Source organism: Myotis myotis, unplaced genomic scaffold, assembly GCF_014108235.1.
Source record: "Myotis myotis isolate mMyoMyo1 unplaced genomic scaffold, mMyoMyo1.p scaffold_m19_p_5, whole genome shotgun sequence".
In the NCBI taxonomy this organism is placed as follows: domain Eukaryota; kingdom Metazoa; phylum Chordata; class Mammalia; order Chiroptera; family Vespertilionidae; genus Myotis; species Myotis myotis.
Window position 1 is genome coordinate 78,715,096 of NW_023416357.1, and position 22,729 is coordinate 78,737,824.

Genomic DNA, 22,729 nt, shown 5'->3' on the forward strand with positions numbered 1-22,729 from the left:
ATATTAACAGATTAAGGAAGAGAAAAGATGATTATTTTGTAGATGTGAAAAAAGCAAGTGACAGAATTCACCACTTATTCATCATTTTAAAAAATCTCAGTAAACCGGGAATAAAAGGGAACTTCTTCAACTGATAAAGAACGTGTGCCAAAAAAACTACAGCTAACATACTACTGGGGATTGGGGAAAAATCCTTTGATTTAGAGTTTTTTAATCTATCATTTTATATCTATGTAAATTTGCCTTATTTTCTCTCTCTGTAAAAGATAATCTCTAATTCAGTGTACTGTCATGATAAACACTGAACATAAAATAAATATAACATATAAGCATATGTAAATTTGCACTATTCAAATTAAAAGGTTAACATACATTTATTAATATATCTTTAATTACAAAATAACATGCTCATTGTAATAAATCTTAATGATACAAAAATAGAAAATTAAAGATATAACCATTAAAATAAGTTAACTGTCTCTTCTTTTACTCTTATACATTCAGAGTGGTGGTCTGTTTAACACAAATAAGATCATACTTTGTGTGTTGTTCTACGTCTTGCTGTTCTCATTAAAAAAAGATTTTGTGGGTACATCTCTATGTCAGTGTATACTGATTTACCCTATTATTTTTTGATAAGCCCACAAGTTTGGTGTATGTTCGCTTGTAAAAGAGAATCCAAGCCTACAAAAGAGCCTAGCATCCGTATTATTTCTTCCTCACTTTAGCTATCTATATATATAAAATCCTAATATGCAAATAGACCAAACGGCAGAACAACCAACCAAACAACACGTCGATATGACATGCACTGACCACCAGGGAGCACAATAGGCATCGGCAGCAGGCAGCAGAGCACAGAACATGGCGGGCGTCAGCTGCGGCGGAATGGTGGAGCAGGTGATTAGGGGCGCCAGACCAAGGCGAGGCACTGGTTGCTGTCATCGGGGTGAGCCTCTGATGGTTACTGAAAATTCTTTGCTCCCGCGCACCACAGTCCCGCCTGGTGCTCGCACCTGTTGCCAGCACTCTGCACCGGTCCAGATTGCTTGGCGACATCAGCACGTGTGAGCTGTGGCTGCAGGCCCTAATCACCCCTGAGGGCTTCTCCACCTCCCCCTGCTCCTGAGTGGCAATTGGGGTAGCAGCCACCATTCCCACCCGCTGATGGCACTGGATTCGCTTGCACCCGCTGCTGGCACCAGCGCCAATCGCTCTGTGCCATCAGCAGGTGCAAGCGGGGCTGGCACTGTCAGTGCATGGGAGTGGCGGAGGAAGGAGCGGGGCTGCTGGCAGAGAAGGAACTGGGGGCCACGGCGGTAGGGGCCAGGCGGGGGTGGGGAGGATGGGCTGAGACCAGTCCGTACCCACCGCAGCCTCGCAGCCCACAGTTCCTTTAAAGGTACATGAATTCATGCACCGGGCCTCTATTCTGTCAATAAAACTTTTTACAACAGCCCAGAATATTTTCATACTGAAATTATGGTAGATGTCTTTTAAAATTTTTAAAAATTTTTTATTAAATTTATTGGTGTGAGCTCTGGCTGGTTTACTCAGTGGTTAGATCGTTGGCCTGCAGACTGAAGGGTCACAGGTTTGATTCCAGTCAAGGGCATGTATCTCGGTTGCAGGCTCCATCCCCGGTCCTGGAGGCAACCAATCTATGTGTCTTTCTCACATTGATGTTTCTCTCTCTGTGTCTCTCCCCCTCCCTTCCACTCTCTCTAAAAAATCAATAGAAAAAATATCCTCAGGTGAGGATTAACAAAAAAGAAAAAGAAAAAAATTTTACTGGGGTAACATCAGTTAATAAAATTATATAGGTTTCAAGTGTACAATTCTATAATATATCATCTGTATATTGTATTGTGTGCCTACCACCCAAGTCAAGTCTTCTTCCATCACCATTTATCCCCCCATACCCTCTACCAGGCTAACTCTGAGTAGGTGAAAACCTAAGCAATTAGAGTTGAACTCTTAGGTGCCTTTCCTTGATTAGTACTACCTGCTCATAGGAAATGCCTCCCAATACGTCAGCCAGAAAGAGGGCTCTTATCATCCAGTATCCTAATCATGTTGACTGAAGGCAATTACTGTGATACACTACTATACTATCATGTAAAACGGGTCTTAACTGAAACCCTCATTAAAAGGACCTAAAAAAATGACAAAACTTAGTACAGATCTAAAATACTAACCACAATCCAATCTTGGCACCTTTACATAGTTATTTTTATTTTATGTGATCTCTCAGTCCACAAAAATAGTCTTATTAAAGAATATCTGACTCAAACAAAAAGCAACTACAGTGAAATATATGACAAGAAGTTTAAACACCAAACCGTTTAATTCAGAACATACAAGCCGCATTATTTTTTAAATGTACTACATTTCCACTCTCATTACAATGTGGTATAAAATATCCCTAGAAACCTCTTTTCCTGGCAGATAAATCAGAGAGAATATCATGATATAAGCTGGAAAAGAAGGCCAAACCTATAAATCCCTTAATACTATTCATAAAATCTTTTGACTACATATTTAGTAGATTCAGTAATTTTTCAAAGGAAAAAAGCAAAAGATAAAACCTTTATTTTTTTAAGTATCCTAGACTACATAGCTATACAGAATTAATTTCTTTTAGGTAGATCAAGTTGATCATGAAAAGATAAAATTTTAAAGAAACCTAATAGAAATAATGAACTTGAACCTACAGGCATACACAAATGCTCTATATAAAACTAAAAAAAAGGCAAGACTCAGACCTTCAAACTATACGAGTTAGTACATCTTCAAAATGCTAACATAAGCAACTACTAATGTCTGATTAGTTTTCCACTGCCCAGATTACTATACAGATGTGTTTCCATTTGGCCCTTCAATTCAGGCACAATGTTATTATTTTTTTACATGTTGAATTACTTCAAATCACATGTAAGAATTTTATGGAACAAAATTAAATCTTTTGAAATCTAAACCTTATATAATCACTTCAGTCTATTCTATAAGGTTATAAATAATGTAACAAAGCAATAGTAATTCTAGTTCATGAACTCATTTACTCTCCAACTTCTCCAAATAAACTTGCTATAGAGAATCAAACTAAATTACATAAATTAGTATTAGATGGTATATTACTTTTAGTTCACATTAAAACATGGAAACTTTGTGCAGTGGTACATATAAAAATTGTTCATTTGCCCTAGCTAGTTTGGCTCAGTGGATTATAGTGTTGGCCTGTGGACTGAAGGGTCCCAGGTTCGATTCTGGCCCAGGGCACATTCGATTCTGGGTTGCGGGCTTGATCCCCAGTAGGAGGTGTGAAGGAGGCAGCCGATCAATGATTCTCTCTCATCATTGATGTTTCTACCACTCTCTCCCTCTTCCTTCCTCTCTGAAATCAATGAAGAAATATATATAAAAAATTGTTTATTTAATTTATATCTGTGGGAACCAAGGACCCATTCTTATGACTATATTTAATAGTGAATGTTTCTGAACTTTGCTTGTCACCAAATTGGATCCACTTTTAAAATATAAGTTCTTGGAGAAACCAAGATGGTGGCATAGGTAAACACCGGAGTTTGCTGCCTCGAACAACCACTTCAAAAATACAACTAAAAGACGGAATGGACATCATCCAGAACCATAGGAAGGCTGGCTGAGTGGAAATTCTACAACTAGAAGGAAAGAGAAAAGCATACCGAGACTCAGAGAAGGTGCAGTGCGGAAGTAAAATACTAAGGTACAGAGGCGCACACGAAGTGGGCTGGCGGCTGAGGGCGTGGTTGTTGTTTTCAATCGGGAGGGAGTATCAGGCTCTGAGCTCCAGTTCTGGGCGAGTCTCTGGGGACCCAGACTCATATGGGAGAAGCAGGACTGTCTGGCATCAGTCGGAACTCTAGGGCAGCTTTCTCCCAGAGGGGCTTGCAGCAATTGCCGAGACACTGAGAAGTGGGGCCTATGAGAGCAGCCATAACTGCTAGCCCCGCCCTGTTGATCCAATGGGACTCGCCCCGCCCAAGCCCTGCAGGGAGGCTTTTGCTGGATAGCCTCAGGCACAGGCTAGATTAGCACCTCCCTAGAGATCCAGGAGCCAGTATATCCAGAGGTCAGAGTGGGACCATTCAGTTTGCAGCTCCGTGGAACCATAAAGGACACACTCAGGGGGCAGACTCAGTGAGCACCAAAGCCCCATTGAAGCAAGTCTTGCCCCGGAGGGGTGTCTCCAGCACAGAAGTTCTCCCACTGCAGACACAGCTGATTGTCACAGCCAATTGGCCTGGAGGTCAAGTCCTCCCAGTGATACCTATAACAATCAAGGCTCAACTACAACAAGACTGTGCAAAAAGACCACAAGGGGGTGCACCAAGAGTGTCCTCCTCAGGTAATTGGGGACGCTGAACCACTGGGCCCTAGAGGACACTTAGCACAGAAAACCACTTTATCAACACAGGGAAGCATAAAAAATGCGGAGACAAAGAAAAAGGACACAAATGACAGAAATGGAGGAAAGCAAACTACTGGATATAGAGTTCAAAACCACACTTTTAAGGTTTTTCAAGAATTTTCTAGAAACTGCCGATAAATGAGACCTATAAGAAATCTAATGAGACCCTCGATGTTGTGGTAAAGGACCAACTAGAAATTAAGCATACACTGACTGAAATAAAGGATATTATACAGACTTCCAACAGCAGACTATAGGATCGCAAGAATCAAGTCAATGATTTGAAATGTGAAGAAGCAAAAAACACCCAATTGGAAAAGCAAAATGAAAAAAGAATCCCAAAATACGAAGATAGTGTCAGGAGCCTCTGGGACAGCTTCAAGCATACCAACATCAGAATTATAGGGGTGCCAGAAGAAGAGAGGGAGCAAGATATTGAAAACCTATTTGAAGAAATAATGACAGAAAACTTCCCCTACCTGGTGAAAGAAATAGACTTACAAGTCCAGGAAGTGCAGAGAACCCCAAACAAAAGGACTCCAAAGAGGACCACACCAAGACACATCATAATTAAAATGCCAAGAGCAAAAGACAAAGAGAGAATCTTAAAAGCAGCAAGAGAAAGAAAGTTGGTTACCTACAAGGGAATACCCATATGACTGTCAGCTGATTTCTCAACAGAAACTTTGCAGGCCAGAAGGGAGTGGCAAGAAATATTCAACGTGATGAATGCCAAGAACCTATAACCAAGATTACTTTATCCAGCAAAGCTATCATTTAGAATTGAAGGTCAGATAAAGAGCTTCACAGATAAGAAAAAGCTAAAGGAGTTCATCACCACCAAACCAGTATTATATGAAATGCTGAAAGGTATCCTTTAAGAAGAGGAAGAAGAAGAAAAAGGTAAAGATACAAATTATGAACAACAAATACACATCTATCAACAAGTGAATCTGAAAATCAAGTGAATACTCTGATGAACAGAATGAACTGGTGATTATAAGAGAATCAGGGGCATAGAAAGGGAGTGGACTGACTATTCTTGTGGGGGAAAGGAGTGAGGGTGATGCGGGAAGAGACTGGACAAAAATCGTGCACCTATGAATGAGGACAGTGGGTGGGGAATGAGGGAGGAGGGTGGGGTGGGAACTTGGTGGAGGGGAGTTATGGGGGTAAAAAGAGGAACAAATGTAATAACCTGAACAATAAAGATTTAATCAATCAAAAAAAAATAAAATAAAAAATAAAATATAAGTTCTTATATTTACATTCCATAGATAGTAATACATAGTACTTGTCCTATCTAATAAAAGAGAAACATGGTAATTAGCGTATGACCGCTACCCTTCCGATTGGCTAATCAGGGAAATATGCAAACTAACTGCCAGCCAAGATGGCGGCCAGCAGCCAGGTAGCTGGAAGCGAACATGAGGCTTGCTTGCTTCAGTGACGGAGGACTCCAACGTTCCCCGCCTGCTTTTCCGGCCTCTGAAATTGCAGTTTGAAACATTGTAACAAATACAGAAGCTAAACAAAACCCCAGAAACCAGCTTTCAGCAGGCCGGGATCTCAGAGTTGGAGATGATACAGTGTTTCGATTATAGAAACAAAACAAACCAGATACCTGCTTTCAGCAGCAGAGGCCTCAGAGCTGGAGCCAGAGCTAAAGCTGGCCGAGAATTAAAAAAAAAAAAAAGATAAAAAGGAGCGGTTCGGGGCTTCAGTCACCCACCAGCCTGAAAACAGCCCTCAGCCCCTCACCCAGGCTGGCCAGGCACCCCAGTGGGGACCCCACCCTGAAGGGTGTGTGACCAGCTGCAAACAGCCATCATCCCCTCACCCATGCTGGCCAGATACCCCAGTGGGGACCCCCACCCTGATGCAGGACACCCTTCAGGCCAAACCAGCCGGCACCCACCCATGCACCAGGCCTCTATCCTATATAGTAAAAAGGTAATATTCCTCCTAGCACTAGGAGCAGCAGAGCCGCGAAGCCTCCCGGCACTGGGATTAGCATGACAGGGGACAGCGCCCAAACTCCCTGATCACCCTGCGGCTCTGTGTGTGACAGGGGGCGGGGCCACAACCTCCCTATCAGCCCTGTTCTGTGACAGGGGAAGGCGCTCCAACCCCCTGATCAGCCCTGCTCTGTGCCTGATAGGGGGGAGCTCCCCAACCCCCTGATCGGCCCTGCTCTGTGTGTGACAGGGTGCGGTGCCCCAACCCTCCCCCCCGCCACGGGCCCTGCTCCGTGTGTGACAGGGTAGAGCCATAACCTCCCCACTGGCCCTGCCCTGAGTGTGACAGTGGTGGCGCCCCAACCCCCTGATCCGCCCTGCTCTGTGTGTGACAGGTGGTGGTGCCCCAACTCCCCTATCGGCCCTACTCTGTGAGTGAAAGGGGGGAGCTCCTCAACCCCCTGATGGGCCCTGCTCTGTGCGTGACGGGGGGAGCTCCCCAACCCCCTGATGGGCCCTGCTCTGTGCGTGACAGGGGGGAGCTCCCCAACCCCCTTATCGACCCTGCTCTGTGCGTGACAGGGTACGGAGCCTCAACCCCCCTGATGGGCCCTGTTCTGTGCGTGACAGGGGGCAACACCCCAACCCCCTGATTGGCCCTGCTCTGTGAGTGACAGGGGGTGGCACCGCAACCTCCCCATCGACCCTGCCTTGAGTGTGACAGGGGGCGGTGCCCCAACCCTCCAATCAGACCTACCCTGAGCGTGACTGAGGGTGGTGTCGCAACCTCCCAATCTTCCCTGCTCTGTGCATGACAGGGGGTGGCGCCCCAACTCCCCAATCGGCCCTGCTCTGAGCCCGACCTGGGGCTGCACCTAGGGATTGGGCCTGCCTTCTGCCACCCGGGAGCAGGCCTAATCCAGCAGGGCGTTATCTCCCGAGGGGTCGTAGACTGCAAGAGGGCACAGGCTGGGCTGAGGGACCCCCCTCCCTCCCAAGTGCACAAATTTTTGTGCACCGGGCCCTAGTCCTATATAATAAAAGCCTAATATGCTAAGTGTTTGGTCGACTGGTTGGCCGTTCAACCAATCAAAGCGTAGTATGCTAATGATATGCTAGGGCTGCTCAACTGCTCACTATGACATGCACTGACCACCAGGGGGGCAGTCGACCGGTCAACCAATCGCTATGATGTGCACTGACCACCAGGGGGCAGACGCTGCGACCGGTAGGTTAACTTGCTGCTGGGGTCCAGCCAATCAGGACTGAGCTAAACAGGCTGGACACACCCTGGAGCTCTCCTGTGGTCCCTCTCTGGCTGGCCAACCTCCCACATCTCTCCTCAGCCCCAATCATGCACCAGTGGGGTCCCTCAGCCTGGCCTGCACCCTCTCCCAATCTGGGACCCCTCGGGGGATGTCGGAGAACCCGTTTCAGCCTGATCCTGCAGGCCAGGCCAATGGACCCCACTGGTGCACGAATTTGTGCACTGGGCCTCTAGTATTTCCATAAAAATGAATGTTATCCATACTGGTTCCATTTCTAAAGTTCTTATTTCTTATCTCAGTGATGTTCCACATGGTATTTGTTTTTCTATAAAAAGGAATGTTAGTCTTTAAGTACAACAATTGAAGACTAGGTCTCTCTCATTCTGAAATCTGAGAAAAAACAGAGTATCTTAGCAACCATTCAATATGGTTCGATTCAGCCAGAATACATGTTCATGTACTCACATAATTCAAATGAATAAAATGGTCATCTCGTCAAGCAAATATTAGTAACACCACCTGTAGGACTCTGCACTTGTAATAAAAAGACCAGAGCATGGTTCCCTCTCAATGTTCCTTATCTCAACAAATGTCATCATCATTTATTCGTTGTCAAAGTCAGAAACCTAAGCGATAAACTCTGTTTCTCTTGTCTCACATCATTCCATCAGTAACAAGTTTTACTTCCTAAATATGTCTCAAATCTCCCCTCTGCCTCTACTCTAGTCTCAACCTCCACCTGTACTATTGCAGGCACCTTTCTTTGTTTCCACTCTGGCCCCCATAATTAATACTCTACCAAGAAACTAATTTTTTTCAATATAAGTCTAATCAAGTACAGATTCTTACCTCAGAAGTGTGTAGACACTGCTACACTGCTTTTTGGTCAATGAGATGCTCTACAGAAGTTGGAGAGGAGTTGGGATATTCCCTTTATTTAAATAAAAAAAAAAACCTTGCTTATTCTTCCTTATGCCCACAGGATTCTCTTTTCTTTTTATTATAGTTTTGTGCTTTCAATCGCCTTTATCTATTTTAGAAAATTTTTCTATTTTATCTTTGAGCATATTTTCAGTTCCTTTCATCAGCTTTCTCTAGTCTGACTTCATTATGTATGTTTCTTTATAATCATTCTTTACTGTTCTTTGACATTGACTATTGATTTCCTCAAGCTTACCCATTTTCACTAATTCTTTTCAGTTATATATATGTCTCTATATAAATATGTATACATGCATTATTTGCCTTCCACTAGGTAAAGATTTAAATCCTTTTTCAATTTATTTCTTGAGTATTATCAATTCATTTTTATCTCTGAGTGTCTTTACTGAACTTATAACTCTCCCTGTAAGTACTTTTTAAAAGAACCACACTGTCTTTCATTTACTTGAGATACGAGAGAAGTATCTGAACTTGGTATTTATTTAGGAACTCTTTGAAGCATATTCATCTGCCTTTTTTTTAAATATTCTTCTCTCCTTTTTTCAGGTTTTTTTGTTTGTTTTTTATGTAAGCCTTTTCTCTTTACTACTCTTTAAATGGTGTCATTTCCTGCTGAAGCAAGAAAGGGGGTAGATAGCCAAGAGGAAATGGATTGGTTTAAAAACTTCCATAGGAAATATTGCTTGAAATAGTTTCACACCCAACTCCCACCATTCCACACCCCTTCTCAGGGTATTCATTTTCAACTTGCAGGTGGTGATGTGGCTCCCACCTTATGCCTTTTCAGATACTCACTCTGTTTTGCTCATGAGTGGTTCTTACATCCTCTTTTACCTTTCCTCTCCTTTACCTCAGAGAGTGTCTCTGAGCTGGAAGGCTGGGTAGTGGATACGAGAAATGGTTTGCCTCCAAAGTTTCTCTTTTGCCATCCCTTCTTTACTCTGAGGGAGTCCAGTAGATCTATCTCACAGGGACATTCTCTTCCTCTCCAATGGAACATCCACAACCACTGAATGGCATTTCAGGATGTTGATACTCATAGAAGATTCTCCTTGTCCCAGTGACTTCCAACAACTGCCTGTGTTCCTCACTTCTTTTAACTGGGGGGTTGTTGAGCTTTATTTTAGCATGCCTTGTTTTCTATTATCCATGTTAGAAGAAGGGGAATATTCTGCTATTTTAAATAAGAGTATCTATAATCAAGTATATTTTAAGTAAAATTTTTGAATTGTATTGGAATGGCTTTTATATTCACACAATATGAATTAAAATTGAACTTTGTAATGATCTGGTTAACTTAGTCAATGTAGACAGCCAAGATAAATTTGTCTTTAATAACTTATGCTAATCAAATGAACCAAATCTCCTTTTTATTTAGTGCTATATAGAAGGCCTAGAGATAACTTTCTACTTTGGACATCTTCCTCTGTCTACAATGGAGGAACTAGCCATGTTTATCTGATTTTAGCTGAGATTAAACTTCTCTACATTATTCATGTGCAGTCTAACTAAAGGAATTAAATATTTCTGTACAATATACCATTGGAAAAGAGGTCACACCAGCATTTGTTTTGCAGGGAGTGACTTAGGGTCTGTACTGCTTACCGAGTTGTAATTTTTAACCATATTCTTTTCTGACTCAGTTTTTCCTTTTTGTCCTTGAATTCCACTCTGATATTGATTTTGCTATTTTGGCTTCATTTTATTTATATTTTTCCTGCCGTTTCCTTGTCCTATTTTCACTCTTTTTTGTTAGTTATTGCTGTTAATCCTCACTCAAGAATATTTTTCCATTGATTTTTAGAGACTGGAAGGGAGGGGGGGGAAGAGAGAGAAAACAGCATATGTACATTGCAGTTTAAAATTTGTAAATATTCTTGAAAAGGGGCCTAACACCAATTTTTAAAACTTTGTAAGTTTCTCATTTTATGATAGCTTAAATCTTTAAGATCTATGTTAATTAGTTTTGGTCCTTTTACTATATAATAAAATAGAAGAAAATACCATACAAGATTACATGTGATTAGCCATAGGCACAGGGGCTTGAACTGAAATGGCTCTCAATATAGAAGGAGTCAAGACTCGCCATGCCTGACCTCATAGCACCCTAGGACTGCCCACCTTTCCAACACTGCTTATTTAAGGCCAGAAAGTCAATATGGCAACAGTTATATTAACTGCTTTCCTTATAGCTTAATTTTTGAAGAACATTTAATTTTCTGTTGGCCCTGATTTTTCAGTTATTCTGTTTATTACATGATCATGTTTCAGTCCCTCTTAGGCCATTGACAGGGTAATTTTCTAATTGCGTCACCTATGGGATAACATTATGTTCAGAACTTCAGAATGTCCTCCCTTCATTAATATAAACCATGTTTTAGAACCAATATTAAGATATTTACAGTTATCATCTACACAGCTGAAATTTATCAACTCTATGAAAAAATTTAATTATCCTATTAAAAGATGACTATTATAAAGAAAAGTATGACATGTACATATCATGTTTTATTATGTTATTTTTTCATGCCCTATATCTTCCAAGTTAATTTGGCAGCAGTATTTGGGAAACAGTCTAGGAATTTAAAGGGAAAAATAAAATCACAGTAAGATGTGGTCTTAAAATAGCCTAAACTGTGGATTACTATTTAATTGAGAACTTTCTGACTATGCCATGATTTTGAAATAAAGCAGAACTTTTTAAACTTGCTTTTCCATGACATTTTAACCATGTGGCAAATTTCATTTTGCTCCTGTGGCTCTATTAATCTATTAGATTTTTTTTAGGGAAATGGAGCCCAAAACTTATCTTTGCTACATAAACATAATCAAATAAATAGGACTTCAGACATTACCAAATCCTGAAGGACATTCAGAAAGTTTGAGATCAGGTCATACATTTTTAGTAACTGTTCAGAAAGCTGGAGCTCTCTGACAAAACAGCAGGCTAGAAAAGCGTAAGTGCAGATACAGAAGATGAGGAGAGTCAATAACGTGGGATTTTCTGGTTGAAGTTAAAGGCTTTTCTCAACCTGGACTATTTCTATGAAAAGTGGTTTTGGGAAGTATTTTAATTTTAATCACATTTATTAATTCAAAAGATATTTACTAAGCATCAACTGCATGTTAGACACTAGAGTTAATGAATGGAACAGAGACATTAATGAATAAAACATGTATCTTCCCTAATGAAGCTTACATTCTAGCTGGGGGAGAATAAAGACAATAAATAAGCAAGTATATTAGAATAAAACAAAAAGTACTACTCTAACAAGTCTAGTCAGTATTAATCTACTAAATCTATATAGTTCTTCATCTTTAATGGTAATCTATGTAAGTTATATGGTAATTTATATACTAATCTGGGAAATCTATGTAGTATAGTGAATACTAGATAATCTATAGTATAACTTATCCTCTATTTAAAAACTTGTTGCTTTATAAGGAACTATATGTAATCAGACTGGTAGTTGTATCAAATTGAGGCTATGCACAAACTCTGCAATCTACAATTCTCATTTGAGTTTTAGGACACTGGACTGGCTTCCTGTAATATGCCATTTACATGGGCTGAGTAGATGACATCTCTGCCTCTGCCACGGGATATTAACATCAATTTGAAAAACTTCATATCTATTTGTTATATGATTTAATTATAACAAATAAACCTAACTCCCATGTCTAAAATATGAATAATACAATTTCTTTTAATAATACAAGAGTACTTTTCCATGATCCTACTTCCTTTTGAGAGTTCATTACAGAGCTCTGTTTCTAAGCTCTAAAAATGGGTTTAGTACATGTGGTATCAGAGAAGTAGCCAAAAAAAATGATAGGAATCATGGTGGCTTGAAATTAAGGCAATTATCCAGTGAATATGTAACAAGTTTTGGCTACTTGGCTTGGAGTTTACTGTTGCAGTATCCTCAGAGACCTAATCTAGCCCTGATATATAAAACTAGTGGCCCGGTGCATGACATTTGTGCACAGAGGGGAGCGGGGTTCCCTCAGCCCAGCCTGCAACCTCTCCAACTGGGGACCCCTTGGGGGATGTCTGACTGCCAGTTTAGGCCCGATCCCTCTGGGCCTTGAGCAGTTGACATCCCTCTCACAATCTGGGACCACTGGCTCCTAACTACTCACCTGCCTGTCTGTCTGATTGCCCCTAACCCCTCTGCCTGCCTGCCCGATCACCCCTAACTGCCTCTGCCTGCCTGCCTGATAGCCCCTAACTGCCCTTCCCTGCTGGCCTGATCTCGCCCCCAACTGCCCTCCCCTACCAGCCAGAGCCCTACTGCTCTGATTGAGCAGTTTCTATGCCAGTCAGCGTCAAAAGCTCTGCCTCCTAGGCAGCCATTGGCTCCTCACAGTTCACCCAGATTTGGTTCTGATTGGTCGATTTCTATGCCAGTCAGCATCTCCAGACCTATATCTTGGCTTGATCAGAGAGGCGGGGCTGATCAGCAGCCCCCATGGCGGCCCGAAGAGAAACAGAGGCGCAGCTGCTGACGAAGCCGGAGAGAAAGAGAGGCAATGGCTGATCAACAGCTGCCACAGAGGCTGCGGATCAGACCCTGCCTCTCCCTCCTGGCCTCTCTCCATGCCTGATCCGTAACCGCCTTGGCAGTCAGTGCTGGGTCGCTGCGCCCACACCAGTGGCAGTCAGTGCTGGGTTACTACTGCAACCCAGCACTGACTATAGGACTGACTTCCACTGTTTGGTCGAGCCTTTGGTTGGTCATTACAGACCCTGGGTTTTTATATATTAGGATATGTATCAGAATGAGTTTGGGAAAATTGCCTGCATACAAGATAGCAAACATCCAGGTTATACACTCTGAAATAATTGTAATCCTAGAAGTCCACACTTTGTCTTTGAAGACACTATTAATTGGGTATTGGGTAGCTCTCTTCTCCCTGTTGCGTAGGCTTGGGTTCTCATTTCTTGAATGAGATTAGGAAAAAGGAACAAAATGTTTTTTCTGAGTATTTACATGTGTATAGTTTGAGGAGCTGTGGAAGAGAGCATAGAGTGCCAAGTGGATGAAGACATCGAGTGGTTTGTCTTCTGATTCTATTAAATATCTTAAACTGTATTTTAAAATTTTCTCCAATTTTTCATATTACCTCTCGCTTCTCCATTTATGTCAAGAGTTGAAAAATAATTAGTTATTAGGTGCCCAAAAGATAAGCCATCTCTGGTCATGCTTGCTAATGAAGCTGCTCTCAGAAATGATACAGGGTTAAAGGTTACTCCCCAAAGTGGCAGGTCCTTCAAGTGCAGTGAAAGAAGACCTGACATGTGGGTGACTCTGTACATAGGCAGACGGCTAACTCACCTTGGCAAGCTCCAGTGCGGATGTTGGGGATAAAGCCCCGCCGGCAGGGCTGAGGCTGGGCGGGACACATCTCACAGGGGTGGCCCCAGGCCCGGCCAATGGTGGCACAACACAGAGTCTTCGTGCAGACAATGCCTGTCAGCTGCCCTTGGCACATCTGGTTGTTGACCTGAGTGAAACATGGGCCAGTCCTGTAATCTGGAATGTGAAAGAAGATGAAAAGACAGGTTTACGGATCACACACCAATCTTACTCTTGTATCTCCAAATACATAAAGCAGAGTCTATTTCTTCTGACTAAAGTGGCTAAAGACAAAAGGTCAGAAAGTTTCATTTTGAAAATTCATTTTTCAAAACATGAGACTTTAGTGTAGTCTACAACATTAGACATTGTAAGTGGGTGGCTCAGGGGCTGTGTCTGGGACACAGATGTGTTTTCTTGGCCCGCATAATGTTTTAAAAGAATTTAAATTTAGTAGCCAACATTTTTAAATTGGGAACTTTCACATGAAATATTTATTTCTGGATTTTCTTGAAAAGCTGAAGCTCTGGCCATGCTAGCCTGCCATACCTCATGGCAGCGATGGAGCCATGTGCACCCTCTGTGTGACACTGCTCCCCAGCCACTCCCAGCACTCCTCACTGATTCACATGCCCCGCCTGATCCCTGGCGCCTGCTTGAATAACTTCTCTTACCTAGCAAAGATTTTCTTTCCTTACTAGGTAGATAACAGTTCACAAAATCAAAACAAAACCGATAAAGATATATCCTTCCATATCACAAATATATTTGGCCAGTCTAATAATTTATGGATATTTAGGTCTAACAATTTGATTTTTGTTTGTGTGTCAGTCTGTTTAGTTGTATATGTAGCTCAGCTAGCTAGAAAGACAGTACTAAGGAGGCTCATAGTCATGGATTTGTTCTAAGTAAGTTAATATTATATGACCTCCATTCTCTAGAAGATGACTATACCATTGTTCAACTTTGTTATGATGGCAATAAAAATATTTGCAAATGTATGTCACATATGATCAGTAGGAAGAGTTTTCTATGAATATTATGGACAGTCTATTTAGACCCCCTCATCTCAAAGTGTGGTCCATGGACTAGCAACTTACTGGTAGTGCATCACTTGGGAGCTGGTGAGAAATGCCAACTCAGGTTCCACTTCAGAATCACTGAACCAGAATCTGCGTTTTAACAAGATATTCAGGAGGTCCATATGCACTTTAAGGTTTAAGAAGGACTGATCTAGACTGGGCAACTTGAAAGCTAGGCATTCCTACTCTACACCTCTTCCTGCTATAATTTACTTCAATGAAATTTTTAGATGATCAGTATATGTACTTTTAAGCAGAACTGAAACATTAAATCATTTTTAATTTGAATGTTGTTGCTGCTGTTTTGAGAAACACAGAAAATAAAGGTCAGTTTCCTGAAGACTGACCAATTAAATAATTAATATTTGTTAAAAATTACAACACAAATATGTGGGGGAAAATTTCCCTTTCACAGAGATTGTATGCATGCAGCTTATTAACTCTTGGGAATGTAACATCATAGTCAGGATTTCCTAACAAGCCCGAATGCAAGGAAAAGCCAGAACAGTTTATTTGAGATTTTTAAAAGACAAAAAAACATCTCACATTTAAAGGAACAAGACTCAAAGGAAGCATGTGGAGGGGCGGGGGTGGAGAGGGGGGATATAGATGAGAGGAAAACATTGATTGGTTGCCTCCTACACAAACCCCAACCTGGGATTGAACCCAAAACCTAGGTATGTTCCCTGACCAGGAATGGAATCCACAACCTTTTGGTGTATGGGGTGATGCACCCACCAACTGAGTAACTCAACCAGGGCTGTTGATAAGGTTTTATGAAAAATTGTTACTGGACAATATCAAACTTGGATATAATTTAACATTTAAAATGCTTAGATATCATCTAAATGCTATAGAATGACAAAAATACAACTTAAACCCACATAAAACTTCTATTTTTTTTTAATGAAGAATGAGGTTTTCTCATACAGAGAACATTTTAAAAGTTCATTATAAAGAAACAAAATTTGAAAGAGGGAACACCTTTTTAGCAAGCTGCTTTAACATTCTGTTACTCTGCAGCTGAAGTTCAACCAAAATAGTTCACTGTAATCCCTTACATAAGAACAACAGATGTGCTGGCTACAAATCACATTTCTGAAAAAGACCATCTCTGTAGTATACACGTAGATATGTCAACCTTGTAAATAAGCATGCTTCACACATCACAAATTGCCAGGTTATAAATTTTTTAAACCTACTCTACTGTCCTCCAGACAACACATTATTTTGCCATTTTAAATAAATATTAGACTCACAACAAAGTAAGTCAAGTTCTGAAGAAATTGAGGAAGAGTTTTCACAAAAAATATAAAATGCTTATTTCTTTGGTAGATTCATGCATATATACCTATGTTGACATTCTGTACACATTTAGGATTCCCAGAGAGAAGCCTGCATAGTCTCTCTCATAATCCCATTCTTAAATAAACCAACTTGTCAGGAAATTCATTCCTTCTAACTGCAACGCCTCCTTAGAATTATGTCCTTTCAGTCTGTCTCTTTAGAGAAGAGGTGTATCTGGAAAATGATAGATGTTTGTCCTTTCATGTTGAAGGTTCTAATAAAGCCCACCTCAGACTCCCCTTCCTAAGAACAGAGTTTATGCCATTCCTTATTTCTTTTGCCTAAATTTCCTTCCTTACAAATTGTGATGAACCTAGTTTCTTATATGATTGCATTTTACTTTCAGGTTGGCAACTGATTACTTTAAAATTTAAACTTACAATGTCACCTCATTATTCAAGAATTACTAACATGTATGCGAACAAATATTAGAGATTGAAAAGGGATTTAATTTTCTTAGATCAAAACATTCTATTCCAAACTTTACAGTATTTTAATTATGGTCAAAGAGTTCTAAAAGACCTTAATTAAATGTTATTGGCTATGGATTCTCTTCACCAAGATTTCATCATTGGTCAGATATTGTATGCCATCCTAACCATGCATAGTCAAGGAAAGGACACACTTGCAGTGTGTTAACAAAGTATAAAAGAAGAGACCTCCTTATCACTTTGGTAGCTGGAACCAGTGGGTTGGAAAGAGGTATTTCCCTCATTATTATATGAGCAAGAAAATGTTGTTTGCAATTAGCTTGTGAAACACAAATATTATTATTTTGATATCCTAATATCTAAGAGCAGTATATCATGTTAACTTGTTTTATATAATTTCACTTTCATTGACATTAAGCAAATGGTGCAGTTAACAAACTCATCAAATGATTTGGTGCTTGCTGCTTCTTTCTGTAACTTCATTAAAGTACAACTTATATATCATATATTTACCTGTCTTAAATGTACAATCCAATAATTTTTAGTAATTGCACAACCTTTACTGCATTCCAAATTTTGTTTTTGTTTTGTTTTGATTTTGGCTTCTCAGCAGGTATTTTTTTAAAAAAATTATAATTGACATACAATATTATGTTAGTTTCAGGTGTGCAACATGGTGATTAAACATGTATATACCTTACAAAGTGATCACCAAGGTAAGTCTAGTAGTCATCTGTCCCCATACATAGTTATTATAATACTAGAGGCCCCGTGCATGAAATTTGTGCACAGGGGGATGGGGGTCCCTCAGCCCAGCCTGCCCCTCTCACAGTCCGGAGCCCTCAGGGGAGGGCCATGGAGACTCGGAGCAAGCGCTCCGTGTGTGTGTGTGTGTGTGTGTGTGTGTGTGTGTGTGTGTATGTGTGTGTCCCCGCTGGGGGCCTGCCCTCAGCTGCTCCACAGAGGCGCAGGCGCCCCTCTGTGTTGGTCTCTCAGGCTCCAGGCCACGCCTGCGTGTGGTTCTCTCAGGCTTGGGGCCAGGCCCAGGCCCTCCTCCTAAGCTGGTTGTGATCATTACGGAGTCCCAAACTCATTTGCATATTACCATATATATATATATATATATATCATTGAGTATATTCCCTATGCTGTACTTTATAACTATTTGACTTAATTTATAACTAAAAGTGTGTACTTCTTATCCCTTACCACAATCCAATTTTGGAACGTTTGCATCACCCCAAAAAGATTCATTGTGCCAATTTCCAGCCCCAGTCATCCATGAATCTACTTCTGTCACTATAAAATTGCCTTTTCTGGAAATGTATATGAGTGGAATCATATAATATGTTGTCTTTTTTGGCTGGCTTCTTGAGCTTAGCAAAATGGATCATCCATGCTATGGCATGAGTCAGTTCTTGACTCCTTTTTCCTGCTGAATAGTATTCCATTGTATGAATAGAGCACATCTGCTAATCAGTGGCCATCCGCTGAGTTGTATGGCAAATGTATGTTTAACTTTTTATGAAACTGCCAAACTGTTTTCCAATATAGCTTCGCCATTTTATATTCTTACCAGCAATGAATGTGGGCTCCAATTTTCCACATCCTTCTAATATCTTTTATTTATTATCTTTTTAATTATATCCTATGTTACCATTTTACTTTAAATAAACATAATTGAATATATTTGAGAATTTTGCTATCTGTATATATAAAAGGCTAAATGACTGGCAGTCAATCCAACTGGCTGGTACAAATGACACACTGGCAATTTAAAAATAAACGTTGACTCACGCATGCATGATACATATAAAGCTCTCACTGGCACCACTGCCATTATAGAGAAAGGGCGAATAGTGATATTAAAATATCAAATCCTCTGGTTTGCGGGACAGCACTCCAACCACTGAACCACAGAGGCCAGGGTTAGAGTCCCAATTTTTAAACATTCTCATGTTATTTGCAAGTATTACTAATTAAGATCTATATATATATAGCTAAGTGACCAACCATCCGTCGATCCGTCCATCCGACCAACCAACCGGCCGGTACAAATGACGCACTGGCAATTTAAAAATAAACATTGACTTGCGCATGTGTGATACATATAAGCTCTCGCTGGCACCATCTATTATAGAAAAAGGGAGACTAGCGATATTAAAATATTTTTTATTTTAATTTTATAATACTATATTATATATACTATTTCGACATGTAATTTTTTGTAGTACTGTAATTACCACACGAATCTTTCTTCTAATTAATTTCCTTTCAATGTGCACAAATCCATGCACCGGGCCACTAGTAATTTCATAAGTCCACTTAATATAGCTAGAGATGCTAAACAATGCTAGATAACCAAAGCTGAGTATTATTTCTGTGCAGACAATCAGACAACCTTTGGAGAGGTTACTGGAAGGTAAAGACAGAAATAGGTCTGGTGGGGGATTTGGGGTTTAGGAAAAAGAGATTTTGTTGTTATTTTTTTAATGTTATAGTTTTCTTCTGTTTTGTGGAAAAGATGAGCATTTCTAAAAGCCAATGGGAATGAGATGTAGTTAAAAGGGAGGGATTATAATTACTAAAGGAATAATAATATTTAGTAAAAGATCCCTAAGGAGTCAGACTGAGTAAAACCGGAATTTGTGTGGAGCAGTTACCTTAGATAGAAGAAAAGCACTTCTCTTGTAGCCTGAGGGAAGAAGGGCAGGATGCACAGAGATACAGGCATATTTATATAGTAGAGGGAAATTATCAATGTCCTCTCCCACCTATGTCTACTTCATGAAACAGGAGATGGGATGATAGGTCTTTGGTGGTGGGTGGCTGGAAGTCTGATCTTTGAGGCTGAAATGGTACTGCAGATACTGTGCATCAGAGCTGACCTGAGAACCCAGCAGGTTCCTAGGGGACATCCAGGGCCTCTCTATGGTAGATGAACAAGATGAATTTACAGTGCCAACAATAAGTCTATTTTCTAGTGACTAAGCAGCTGACAGGCTCACTCAGAGATTAGGGTTCATCCATGGTTAGGGTTTTGTCTATTAGATGTGAAAAATAAATTCAGATGGCAAGGGAGTTTAGAGTATTGTTAATACATATTTTTAAATGACGGACCATGGAATCTATGGTGGATTAAATGGGAAGTGAGAAAGAGAGAGGAATGGAAGATTAAGTAGTAGGAGAAGGATTGTGGGAAACTGTTTATTGCCTTCACTATCTGATAAGCGTAGACAGAGAAACCGCCCCCCCCCCCCGCCCCCCAAGGCTGGGTGCCTTTGAAGCCCTAGCAAAGATTGGAGCTAGGCGCCACCTCTGTTTGTCCAGACAGTGGTAGCTGAAACTACTCCCCCATTTATAATTATGTAAATCTTTGCTGATGGGCTAGTCTGCCTGTTGCAGGGGGTCACCTGCCTAAGGGCTATGCTATGGGTGCATCCCAGAATCAATAAAAGCTTGGTGAGGCCTGAGCACGGGAGGAAGTCCTTCCCCTTGAGTTGGACTTGCCCGCCTGGCCCCCCCAATATTCCCAAATTATCTCTTGTCTTTTCATTTTCATTTGTGTGCGCCTCTGCTTCCAGTTCCTGAACCCTGACCCACGCGGGATGTGGGAAGGAAACACCCAACAAAGGATTAATGGACTAGGTGCCCCTATAAGGTCTCACATGAGAAGGGAAAACAGTTACAGTGATAGTAATAAATCATTGGCTACCCATGTGGCTGAAATAGCATTTACTGAAATGTCAGAAGAATATAGTTATGCTATACAGCAGCAGAGATTGTACACCGCATAACAGGGAGATGCTATCCACACATACTGTAATGTAAATGTCATCACCTCACACTATGCAATGGGATGCCCTGTTAGAGACTTTATATGCTGTAACTACAAGTCAAACAATGCCACAAGGTATCAGAATTCCACCCATTCCCACTTTAGTACAAAGAATTGCCTGATCCTAGAAAGTATATGAAAATATATGGAATTTCCATCAAGCTGCACAGTCTTTGGACTTAGGCAAGAAGGCATTTCCATTCTCAGGAACCAAAGAAATGCAGCATGTAATCAAGTGATCACTTGCATGAGAGCTGCATACATGAGTGCATATAATAAACAGCGAAATGTGTCTAACAATCTGGCTATGTGACTGTCTCCTTTGAGTAATAGAGTTTTTACACAGTAATTATAAATAAGGTTTGATATATCCTATTAGGATAATAATTGAGAATCTAGTCAGTATGCCAGCTGAAATCTCTGATCATAGACATAAATGGAGCAAGCAGAGAAGGAAACTTCCCAAATATATGAAATGATGTAATAGTTTTTATAGTTTCAATAAAAGGTACACTGAATGTCTGCAGATCCAGACTTCATGCTGGGTTAAATATTCAGGGTTAAATAAACTCAAATAACTAGATGGTAATTATCTTCCTTGATGTCAATCTTGGGAAATGAGAATGAAGTACAGAAATGTTTAAGAGAATCAAAGCCATTAAGTGAATACTTTTCCTTTAAGAAATCTGTGCAAAAATTATGTACCTGTAATATTTAACAGCATTTGGTCCTTTCCATTAGATTGTCCTGTAATCACAATTTAAAATAAATAACTCATTTCTTTAAAGTTGTGATTTTTAAGTTAAATGTGACTATGCATACATACAGAATTAGATCATTGAAATGAAATTCAAGTTTTATAAATTAATATTTATAGGTTTGAGTATTGATACATTTAGTTTTTAATTACCTTTTTAAGAGTTGAGTAGCTGCCAAGATTTTTAAGTTGCACACTTGAAAATATTACATGTATTTAATATATAAAAGCAGTTTAAAAGATATGGAGGTGATTCATTAACAAGTATGAAAATGGAATCAAATATCATTTAAAAGCCTCTTAAAGTGACTACTAAAATCCACTAGATTTTTTAATGCATTAGTAATATTTATAAGCTGTATTTAAAAGCTCAAGGAATATACCCTAAACAATTGAAAACAGGGACTTGAAGAAATATTTGCAGATCCATGTTCATAGCAGCATTATTCACAATTGTTAAGAGGTGGATGCAACCCAAGTGTCCACTGATGGATGAATGGATAAACAAAATACACACTGTGGAATATTATGCAGCCTTAAAAAGGAAGGGAATTCTGACATTTTAACAACACAGATGAACCCTGAGGACATCACTCTCAGTGAAATAAGCCAGTTCCAAAAGGAAAAATGTTCTGAGTCCATTAGAGTAGTCAAATTCATAGAGACAGAAAGTAGTATGGTGGTTGTCAGGGGGCTGGAGGGAAAGGGAAATAAGTAGTCAGTGTTTAAAGGATACAGAGTTTCAGTTTTGCAAGATGAAAAGAGTTCTGTGGATGGAATGATGATGGTAGCACAACAATGTAAATGTACTAAATGCCACAGAAGCGTACACTTAAAAATGGTTTAAGATGGCCAATTTTATGTTATACATAGTTCACAGTTTAAAAATATATTTTTGTAAAAGCTCAAATAATAACTATGGTTTTGAAATTATATTTAAACTAGAGGCCCGGTGCATGAAATTCATGTGCTGGGGGTGGGGGTGGGGGATGTCCCTCAGTCCAGCCTGCACCCTCTCCAATCTAGGACATCCCTCTCACAATCCAGGACTGCTGGCTCCCAACCGCTCACCTGCCTGCCTGCCTGCCTGGTTGCCCCTAACCGCTTCTGCCTGCCAGCCTGATCACTCCCTAACCACTCTCCTGCCAGCCTGATTGCCCCCAACTGCCCTCCCCTGCAGGCCTGGTCACCCCCAACATCCCTCCCCTGCCGGCCTGGTCCCCCACAACAGCCCTCCCCTGCAGGCCTGGTCGCCCCCAACTACCCTCCCCTACAAGCCTGGTCCCTTCCAACTGC

General features: G+C 40.6%; 1 protein-coding gene across 1 annotated transcript in view; it reads right to left on the reverse strand.

Annotated features, from left to right (window-relative positions):
* Positions 1-22,729, reverse strand: part of FBN2 (fibrillin 2) — a 258,987-nt gene that overhangs the window by 161,973 nt on the left and 74,285 nt on the right. The window contains exon 6 of the mRNA XM_036310847.1: positions 13,958-14,155. Within this exon, the coding sequence (XP_036166740.1) occupies positions 13,958-14,155 (198 nt within the window). The remainder of the gene's footprint in view (positions 1-13,957; positions 14,156-22,729) is intronic.